The 11265-nt window shown below is 33.8% G+C and overlaps 1 protein-coding gene across 2 annotated transcripts in view; it reads right to left on the minus strand.

Moving 5' to 3' along the window:
• Window positions 1-663: 663 nt before the first annotated feature.
• ARHGAP11A (Rho GTPase activating protein 11A) overlaps window positions 664-11265 on the minus strand; it is a 22312-nt gene continuing 11710 nt past the window's right edge. Inside the window, exons 7-12 of one of the 2 annotated variants that reach the window (XM_011354866.2) lie at window positions 10661-10735; window positions 8716-8883; window positions 6095-6224; window positions 5506-5614; window positions 3527-3665; window positions 664-3097 (exon numbers count right to left, since the gene is read on the minus strand). In XM_011354866.2, the coding sequence (XP_011353168.1) occupies window positions 1518-3097; window positions 3527-3665; window positions 5506-5614; window positions 6095-6224; window positions 8716-8883; window positions 10661-10735 (2201 nt within the window). In that variant the 3' untranslated portion in view covers window positions 664-1517. The remainder of the gene's footprint in view (window positions 3098-3526; window positions 3666-5505; window positions 5615-6094; window positions 6225-8715; window positions 8884-10660; window positions 10736-11265) is intronic. The other variant, XM_011354867.2, reaches the window with a different exon arrangement.

The raw sequence follows: 11265 nt of genomic DNA on the forward strand, positions 1-11265 counted from the left end.
TTTTTAATTGGTCTTTCAATTCAGCATTTCACCCATCTCTACAGATATAAAAAGCCATTATTTTTTAAAATTTAAAAAATTTACTTGAACCAGACAACAGGTATCACAGTTTATGAATATTTTCTCTCTCTACTACCAGAGAAGTACCATAAACATCTGAAACGTATACCGTCTACATTACAAACCTGTTTTGATGCCAGTTAAACATGGTTTATATCTGCAGATTTTTTCCAGTCTTGATTTAAGTCAAATACTTCCTAACTCTGAGAAAGGGCTGATTCTTAGATAATGAACATAGACAGGAAATAGTTTTGAAATAAAACGGATAAACTACTATCAAGTAGAACTTGGTAAAGCAAACATCTGATGACTTTAAAATTCTTATATACATACTGTCTGGTTGCTCTGAGTAGGTGTGCAATGCTGTTTTATTCTGCCTCAACATTTGAATGTGGCATTCTAATAACTGATCTGCAAAACTATCTTCAGTGGTTGATTCTACCTGCATATTCTTTCCTCTACAAACTTAGATATCCTCTATTATTATTCCTTCCTCAAAGATTTATAATTTCTAATAATTTAAAATATAAATTCGGATAGATTTGCTTGATAATTTGGGTCAAATTCTAAAAGGTACTTTGAATTTCAGTAGTCTCAGGCAAGTCATTTTTCAGAAAGTTATCTTTAATGTCTATGCTAAATAAATAACATTTACATACAAGACAAAACCATCACAGGCTTTTATAAGAATCCAAAGTAAATGTGGAGCTGCAATGACTATTTCAAATTCTAAAATCAAGCATCTGCATGTAAGAAATCACCTTGGTTAAATTATTCAAGCTTAATTATTCCTCCATCTTAAATTCTATATTGGACAAAAAAGGACACAAATGTATTTGTGCAAATTACTTTAAAAATATATTATGGCTTAAAAGTCATCAATTACTCCTGAAGCATCATACTATATGAACGCACTTAAGTCATTAGCCATTATTCTTAATTCAAATGAACAGTCTACACATCAGTAGGCAATAGAAACCTAATTACTTTGTCCTAAATAGGAATAAAGGACGAGGACGCTATTGAAACAAGTTAATTCCTAGGGATTTTGGTAAAGATAATAAACATTAATTAAAGAAATAAGATTTGCAGGGCTTATCTCTTCGAAGCCTTTACATATTAGAAATTGCTCGTAAGAAACTTATCTGACTTAGGAGGAAAAATGACAGGAAACAGACACAACTTATTTCACTCTTCCTGTCACACTTAAGAAATAAAATTCATGCAATTTTCAAAAATTTCTTTTAAAGTATAATCTCTGCTTTAAGAGATCATAATAAAAGTTTAAAATATTGCCATAATTAAGAAAAACAAAGTAGTCATTTATATGTAAGAATCCATTTGCGTGTGCAGTAAAATCATGTAACCACCATCCTGAGCTACAGATTAACATGTAGCAAGTCACATCACCAATTGCTAATTTTATTTACATCAATGACAAGTATAACATTTACCAATTATAAGTCTACAGGTTTACTTGTTGGTAGTAGTTGAGCTTTTCCAATAGGATTTTTGGGAGAACCTTTATACCAGGCCCTTTCTCTTTCTGACGGTTTCCTAAGGACCCTGTTATTTATCCCAGGAGAAAAGCCTGTATTATTATTTATAACAGATTTTAATACAGCATGATTTGTCAGATCATCCAAGGGAACCTTAATTTGGTCATCCGATATTACTTTCTGTTTATCAACTCTGGGAGACCTAAGAGAAGCATTCAGAGAGTCTGGATGCCTCTTCATCTGAGAGAAAGAGTTAGCAATTAATTCCTTGCTTGATTTTGAAATTGCATCAACATTTGACTCTTCGCATGATGTAGATTTCTGTTTTTCAGGACCTGACTGGGCACATGAAATTGAGGAATCTTTTGATGTACTTTCTGTACAAGAGGAAAGAGCACTGTCACAGCTCACTGATTTAACCAGAGGAGAAGCAGTATCACCAAGCTGTGCCAATTTATGCCTTATAGGTTGTCTGTTATACTCCAACAAAGAATTAATTCTTCTGACAGACTGATGGACAGGCGTACGCTGAAACTTAAGCGGTGACTTAACTTTTGTCCTGTTTGGTTCATTTAAAGAAAGTTTATTAAACCACTGTATGTGGTCTGAAACCTTTCCGTGCTCTGTTACTTGTAATCTTTCAGAAACCGTCTTATCACACGTTTCCACCAGTGACTGCTGTTTAACCATTCTCACGGGTCTAGGTTTTGATGAGTTGGTTATATTACATGTACTAGGCTCTGAGGAAGAGGTGTTAGCCGCATCCTCTTTAGAAGCTGTGCATTTTAGTAGGTTCTCTTCAATCATATTCTCCTCCTTTAACTTAGTATTTAGTTTATCTCTTGGGGTCTGTTTTTTTATTTGATCATCACCGGGCAATTCTTGCTTGCTTAAATAATCGTTTAATATATCTGAATGAATGCTTTTTTCATGTTCCTGTTCCACTTTCATCTGAGTTAAGTAACATTTTATAGTTGCTTCTCTATCCAATTTTTGAGTTTGATATGGTGACAAGTCTCTTTCTGAAAAACTATTTTCACCTTTACTAGTGTGATGTTCATTTGAACCTATCACAGTCAAATCATTAGTTTCTAATAGATTTTTCTCTGGGCTATATGCTCTAGGTGTTTCATGTAATGTTACTTTCCCCACATTAGTTATCGATGACTGCCTGTGATTTATCAATGCATGAAGATTACTTCCAGATTCAGAAAATGCTTTCTGAATTTTCACTAAAGTCTCTGTGCTCAAGTTATTTTCATCCCCACTAAGAGATCTTCCACTTATGTTATTATGCTTATTGTGGACATTAGAAGGGGAGAGTTCATATGAATTAATAGATGACTTTTCCTCTGTAATATCAGGCTCCAAAGAATAGTTGTTCACCTCAAGATTTCCCTCTATTGGAGATGCTTCATTTGCATCTATTTCTCGAAAACCTGAATTACTAGGTCTTGTCCATAACATCCGGTAACTCGTTCCATCTAGTCGCTCTGGAGTTAATAAGTTTTCTTCGGATTTACTAATCTTTCTGGAACCTAAAATAAAGCAGTTCAGGGTTTTTAATCACTTAAATTTTGTCCTAGTTTTGAAATATTATCCAAACTCATGGTAAATAAAAATACTAAGCATTTAATTCCTAAAAAGTAAATTAAAAAATTTTAAATTCCTAAAAATTTAAATTTAATTTAAAAAATTAAATATTCATATTATAAAATTTAAATGTTGAACATTTTCATATTTATAAGTATCCTCCAATTGTTCACAGAAAAATACACTGCCAATTTAAATATTTTCATCATTCAAACATGAATTTTAAATTTCTAACACAGTAAATTAACATTTTATCATTAAAAAAGCAACTAAAGGTTATGTGTCAATCATATCTCAGTAAAGCTGGAAAAAATTTTAAAGCAAGTCAGTTTTTTAAGTTAAATCTTAACATTACCATGTAAATGTATCTTTACCTTTCTTTGTTAATCTTTCATCAATATCTGGGCTAAAAAGCAGACCTGTTTTTACAGATCCAACTCTATTTTTTAAACTTTGTTGATTTGCAAGTCGTCGACCAACATTTTCACATCTATTGATACCAGAACACCCATTCTGTACAGAAAAGTTGAAAAAGACTTGGTTAAGAAATAAATCAGTGAATTTCCAAAACATTAAGACTAAGTAAACTTTTTGTAATTATCAAAATCCTCTATAATTAAAAAAGAACATATCATTGAGAAACATTTTTATAGCAAACACAAATATACTTGTATGCATGCTGATGAAAATTATAAACATGTGACTTGGCTATTAGTTGATATTTTTATGATCTAAAATAAAAACAGCTTCATGTATTCATTAACTAAAAAAAATAATTCTTATAATGATGACTCTGTGCCAGGCAGGGCCTGTTTAAAATAGTGAAAGGAAAAAGAAAAACAAACCTCAAGACCAAAATCTCACCCTCATGGAATTTATATTCTAGATGGTAAGATTTAGACCAAAACAAAATATACAGTCAATTATATTGTATAATATATAATACATAAGATGAAAGTGCTATGTTGAAAAGTAAAGCTAGGTAAGAAGAATACGGAGTGTTAAAAAAGGGGGGTGTAATTTTAAATAGCGTGATCGTCAGATAATTTCTGAATAAAGAAAAATGAATGTGAGAGTCATAAAGGTATAAGGAGGAAGAACATTTCAGAGAGAGGAAAATGCCAGTGCAGGCTCTAAGGCTGAAGCCAGATCTGGCATATTTGACCAACAGCAAGGAGGCAAGAGTGGATGAAGCTGAGTGTGCAAGGGGCAGTGGCAAGAGGAGGGCTCAGAGAAGGAGGCTGGAAATAGGTCATGGGGAAGGTTGCAGTCAATCTAAGGACTCTGGCTTTTATTTCTGTGTGAAATGAGGAGTCCCTGGAGGGTTCTGAGCAAAAAGGTGACATAACTTAGCTTGAGGTTTAAAAGGATAATTTTGGATATAGTTCTACAGCAAGGTAGAAGCAGGTAGACCTACTAGTAGAAGTTTATTACAGTAATCCATGTTTAAGGTGACAGGACTTAGAGAAGGTTAGGAATGTAGTACTGGTAAGAAGTGGTTAGTCTGTATATGCTCTGAAAGCAGAAGTTAGACAGGATTTCCTAATGGTTTAGGCAGGGCATGTGAGAGAAAGTGAAGAGTCAAGAATGTCTACATGGCTTTTGGCTTAAGTGATTGGAAGAATGAGGTGCCACATAGAGATGGTGAAGACCACAGGTAGAAGTGTGGTTGAGGGAGAGGAGGAGGAGCAGAGAAATAGTGGCGGTGAAAAAATGCATCTTGGAACTCTATTTGGGACAGGTTACACTCGAGACATCTGTTGGATCAACATCCACACAGGGAGGTAAGTAGGCAGATGTTAAGAAATGGCTAGTTGTTCAGGAACACATTCTAGGCTGGAGATATAAATTTGGAAGTCTCAAGTAAATATATGATGTTTAAAGCTGATGATCACCTTGAGTGAGTAGAGAGAGAAAAGAGAAGTCCAAGGGTGAAGCTTTGGGCATTCCAATACAAAGAAATTGGAGGGGTAGCCAGCAAAGGAAGAAAATCATGAGTACAGTGTCCTTGAAGCAAAGAAAGTATACCAACGAGGAGCGAGTGATCAGCCGTGTCAACTGCTGTTAGGAAGTCAAGTCAAACAAGGACTGATATTTGTCCATTGGCTTGAACAATGAATTTAGTCATGGGTGACCTTGAAGAGAGCAGCTGCAGTGAGTACTGGGTATGAAGGCCTCAATGGAATCAATTTAAACAGAGTAGAAAAGGAGAAACTGGAGGTATTTAAGCGTAAGAGTTTTGCATAAAGAGAATGGGACAGTAGCTGGAGGGGAGGCAGGGTTGAGAGGGTCTTTTAGCATCGTCTAGCTTTATGCTAATATCAACATCAATAAAATGGTGAAAGATACTTACTACATCTTTGCTACTTTTCCCCAGACTAAATTTCAAACGAAGAGATCTTCGAACCTTTTCTTTACGACTGATTTTAGGAGAAAAGCAGCCTGCTTTTCCTGATTCCACCCTTAAAAGAGCAGAATTACAAATGTTGGTTTGTAGCGTAAACCTCGAGAAATTCTTGAAAAATGAAATTTGAAAGAATGTCCAGGGCAAATCGTATTGCTAGTAACTGAACAGAATAATTTTTAGTTAAGCTTTATGATACCATCTGTGAACACACTGTATTGGCATATAAAATGATCTCTCCTGTCCATCACAAGTTATTTAGTCACTTACAAACTGGAATCATTAGGGTAGACTAGCTTTTAAAGTTAATCAGAAATTCAAAAATTACACTCATCAACATGAAGCAGGATTTTAAGCAAGCAAACTGGACTCAAATTGGGAATTTTCCTCTGGAAGATATATAAGGGGTACTTGATGAATAAGATTATAAAGGCAGAGGGACTTTTTAAAAATTATGATTCCTGATATAAAGACAAAATATTTTATTAACTATATATACCAAATGCCCAATAAAAACAAAATGTCCTGGATAAATTACCTGCAAACTTTTTTGCTTGCAATTCTTTTACTTCGCCTTGGCATATCTGTACTGATCAAATGATTTCCACTGATGGCTACAGGAGAGAGTGATCTCTGAGATGACCCATCTGGGCTTGTATCAATGTGAACTATAAAAATAACCACATGTAATATACCACACATACTTATTCTTTTTCAAAATATAAACTATTAATAGCAATTAGACTTAAAGTCTTAATTTCTACTCCTAAACCATAACAGAATCACATAATTTCTGGTTAAAAGTTTCAGGGGCCAAATAACCCAACTCAAAGAGAAAATAAGTATCAATTTTCTACTTTATAGGAGCCAATTAAAGGTTAAATTAACCATTGCTTTCACATTGGAGTTTTGCTTTAAATTTGTTTAGTAATACAAAGGAGGGGTAGGCACTGTGGCAGATGGAAGAAAGGGAAAGCTTCCAGGACAGATAGATTTGAGTTTGTCTCACCACATACTAAATTGCTTTAAGCTCTGAAATTGGACTTCTGTGGTTGAATATAAATATTTTTGTAATGTGTATAAAATATCCAGCAGAGTATCTGATACATAATATTAATTAATGCTATTATCAAAAATAAACTATTGAGAAACAATTTAGAGTCTGAGTATCCAGTATGCACATGCTAGTCAACTGTTGTCCACCTGACTCCGGATTATAATTTGTCCGACATTTTTGGCAAACAAATCATCTATAACACATGTCTAACCACTTGGCTGCTGCCATGTTCCATGCTAACAACTGGTGGTTACAACAGCTCATTTTGATTAAGTTATTTAACACTGTATCATGAAGAAAAGCTCTATATACATTTGACTTATACTTGGATCATGCCAAGATTCTGAAACCATGAACACTCTCAACTCATTACTGGTACTGATAAAGAATTCACACAGGTACCCAGAGACATCTATGTTTTCTTACTTATTAAAACAGAAAATAATACAACCATTACAGTGACTTTAGGGTACATTTGGCTAAAGAAAACTTTGGAGGCAAATATAATATATCCAATGAGACATAGGTAGTTTTATTCTAGGGCTATAGTCTAGTAATCTTGAAAATGTGCCAGTGATCACAAGGAGGCAGAGCTAGAATACATGGAATGCAGTTATTACACATATATAAATTATAAATAGGTATTCTATTTTAAATTAATATTGTTGCCTTTATACATTAAAAAAAGCATTTTGCAGGTGAAATTTACTGAACTGTGCCTGAGAAAGTAGGATCAAAGAAAAATGGTGAGTTAAAATAATAGAATTAACTGTTGTTGAACTTGTTAATCTTTTTATTTAAAAAACTTCACTGATTAAGCTGGCACATACGAATGTTACAACACAAGAATGTTTAGCCTATCTGTGGGGAGCTTGGAGAGGAGGAATCAGCAGGTCCATTTCTTGGGGAAGATGCTATAATGCTAATAAGCAAAGGCAGGAAGAACTACAATTCATATGTGCTATTTGGAAAAAGTCCTTCAAAGTGGAAAAGCCTTTAAATATTAAAAAAAACCATGAAGTTACTTTAAAGGAGTTTAAGTCTCCAAACTCTGAATACTAAAAAAGCTATAGACAGAGCCTCAGAGTTCTTATCATTGACACTTTAATGAATGATAGAGAACCTGTAAAGGACCGCAGAGAACAAGTTGCTATTCTGTTCGATTTTTTAATGAAACGAACAAAGAAATATAATCCTTTTGGATAATAACAAAAGAAGCTTTTGAGAAGATCTCATAACCCAGCTAATGAATTCAAAATGGAACTCTTAATATTGTCTGAAACCAATAAAAATCTAGAAGAATCACAGATGACTCACATTTTGAGTAAATATGAGACAAATATGAGGTAGATGACACTGGGGTTAATTAGGGTTTCATTTCATTTTGGGTTGACCATAAGGTTAACATGAGCCAACTTGTATTCTACACATGCTAAAGAAGCCAACTCGGCCTAAAACCACACTAACAAAAATGTGGTATTCAAAGTGACATGATTATATTATCCTCTGGAGGCTCTGGTTGGCCACAATTAGGAACTTGTAGTTCATTTGAAAGAAAATGGCTGGGCCAGTAAGGGATCTGGAAATCATACTACGAGAAACAATGCAAACGAAGTTTTTAAAGCGTTTATAAAAGCTAATTGAGGATAAAACATTAAAAATATCCCCCGCCCCCAAAAATGCAACCCACAAGAATTACTCCAATAGTAACAACCTCACTCTGGATTCAGAGATAATCAAACTTCTGGCAACCTCAACTCAACAGAAGAAAGCACAGCTATAGATCCAGAACTAAAGCAGAATTCAGGATGTCCAGTCACACAAAACCTGAACACCAGTGCTATCCACAGAAGCCCAAACTCTCACGCCAAGTTATTTATCAAAACTTTCAATGGGCATAGCCATAAATCACATACACACTAATTATACTGAGCAGTGGCCATTTTAAAAATTAGAGAACTTCATAAAAATTCAGACTTGATAAAAGATAGAGACTAAAGCTCTGGCTCCTAAAGGGTGGTATTAATTGGAAACAGCCTTTTGCCCAGAACAGGCACTCGTGTTAATGTTTACAGACCAATTATATACATTATATTTGCTACCTGATACTGGTGTAGAACTGCTGCTGAAGAGATTACTTGGCAATAACTCAAAGTTAAAATTGTGCTTGATGGACTTCCTTTTCTTACTTGAGAAACCCTGAGAAGAATCTACTGGCAGTTTACGCTTAGCATTTGGTGTAAGAATCATTGGTGATTCGGATAGCTGGGCTGGGAAAAAAAAAAACAAACAGTTGATAAATACAAAAGCTTTATTAATTTATTCTTATAAAGATATTACTTAGAGCTATAAAAGAATGAGGGGATAGGATTAGATTATCAAATATTATATAACTAAATTAACACTATGCAATTCCATAAAGTAAAAATAGGCAAACTGCAAAGAGGCGAGATTCTTAATAGTAATAACTTAAACCAAATAGATTAACATGCATATAATTCACATTAAAGAATATTAACATAAGGGAGAAAATCATAATCAAGGAGTTGAAACAAAAACTAATCTAAATGTTATTTTTGCTTTTCATTATAATTGAGTATTAACCAGTTAATTTATTCAATCTGGAAAACAAAACAAATGATTATATTTGTTACTAGACTGAATAATTTCAGCCATGAGCTTGTCTTTGGCTCTTCATTGAGCTTTTCAGTATTCCCTGGTTTGTGTCTATTTCATTTGAGGGTGTAGGATTTCTCAATAACACGTAAGTGAGCTATAACTGAACTTAAATTTAAATAACTATTTTGAGTAATTAATCAGGTAAATGAACATATTTAAAAGACTTTTGTGTTTTATTGTGACTGAAAATTAGGGGCATATTTTTACATGAAAGTCTTTCTGTTGAAGTCATAATTTCCCAATAGCTAAATCCAATGTGCGTGAGTATGTGTGTAGACACACATACACACACACATTTTGGCGGGGGGCTTGTATTATTTAGAATCTTTTCCTCCCTGATATTTTTTTCTTTCTTTCTTTTTTGGAGGAGGTGAGGTGGTAATGCTGTGCTTTTATTGCTTCCCTGCCTCTTTAGCCATTTGTTCTGTCTCATTTTCTGGATTATCTTTCTCTGACACCTCTTAAATGTTCCATTCTTCCATAGCTGATCTTCTTAAACTTTTTCCTCCTCTTAAATGATCTCATTTACTATATTTTTTTCCTGTATCTGAAATATTTATTGAAAATTTGGGTTGGAATTTGAAACAATACTCTGAGGGCTTTTGTTGAGGCTAGGCATTTGATATAGATTCTCTGGAGATGACAGTGCTGGAATTTGAGCTCTTTCTGGACTTTTGTTCTTGATCAAGAATTGAAGGTATGATTTGCTCAGAGAGATTGCTCAGAGTGATTTGACCTTGTGACCCAGAGTTGACTAAGAAAGTCCTAGTCTATGGTTTATCTCATGCCAAGATTTCCCTTTAGAAATATGAGCAGTAGTAGTGGCTGGAGGTTATGACTTGGTCAGGCTTGTTATCCTTTCTCGTGTTCTTCCTTTTTTAAATGTTTGATCAGATCAACGAATTGTTGGCAAACAGACTTACCCAGTGCTTAAAAATACTTAGATTAACTGATGCATGACTACAGTATGTTTGGTAAATATCAAAATGTACGGTAAACGCCTAATAGTGTATAACGTGCATGTTAATTCTCCAATAGTGAAGACATGGTCTCTATCTCCAAAGAGCATTAAACCAAGATAAAAAATTGGAATATACATTAATAAACTTCTGGTTCTAAAACAAAAATGTGATTGAATTACTTTCATATATTCAATAGCATCCAACTTATAAGCAACAGAAAAGCATGATTTAGAAGAGTAAAGAAATTAAATCTAAAAGAAATTCTTACCTACAATTTTGGGTTCATTATCCAAAGTATTAGCAATGTCACAACACAGTACAAAATCTCCATTGAAAATAATATTAGATTTGATTAAATCAAAATAAGTCAGAAATTTTCATTTAAATAAATACAAATAATACTTACCATTTTTTTCCTGTTGAGGTGTAATAGAGGGTGTTCTGCTGTATTTAAGTTTATTTAGTGCTCCACTAACAAAATCTGAAATGCAAGGCATATATAATCATATAATCAGTTATAACAACATTTACCTCTCTTTCACTAATAATTCATATTGATATTTGTGGTCTTTGAACATCTAAGTTTGTATCAGATTATACATTTTAGTCACTTAAGGCAATGCTCTAACTGGCAGGCAATGGCTAGCTAATCAAGCCCTTCATGGCACCTGGACAGAAAAATGAGCTTATAATGGAAGAGGAGAAATAGAAAAAAAGAAAAAAAGAGCAATGAGAGCTGAGCAGAAGAGAGAAGAAACAACCAAGCAACAGACTCAGCTTCAGCACATAACACACAATTAAAACAACAGAGCAAAATCAGGAGAATAGAAAGACAAACTATTCCCTCTATAATCTGAAACCATCCTGACTGCCTTATGTGCCAAAGTACAGATCATCTTTAAAGAAAGGGAAAAATTATGTCTCAATCCCTTAAATAGTCTTGTGAGCTTATTACATTTCAGGAAATTCCATGCAAAGAACAGCATCATATTATATCAGCTCAGCAGTGCA

Source organism: Pteropus vampyrus, unplaced genomic scaffold, assembly GCF_000151845.1.
Source record: "Pteropus vampyrus isolate Shadow unplaced genomic scaffold, Pvam_2.0 Scaffold19, whole genome shotgun sequence".
NCBI classification, from domain to species: domain Eukaryota; kingdom Metazoa; phylum Chordata; class Mammalia; order Chiroptera; family Pteropodidae; genus Pteropus; species Pteropus vampyrus.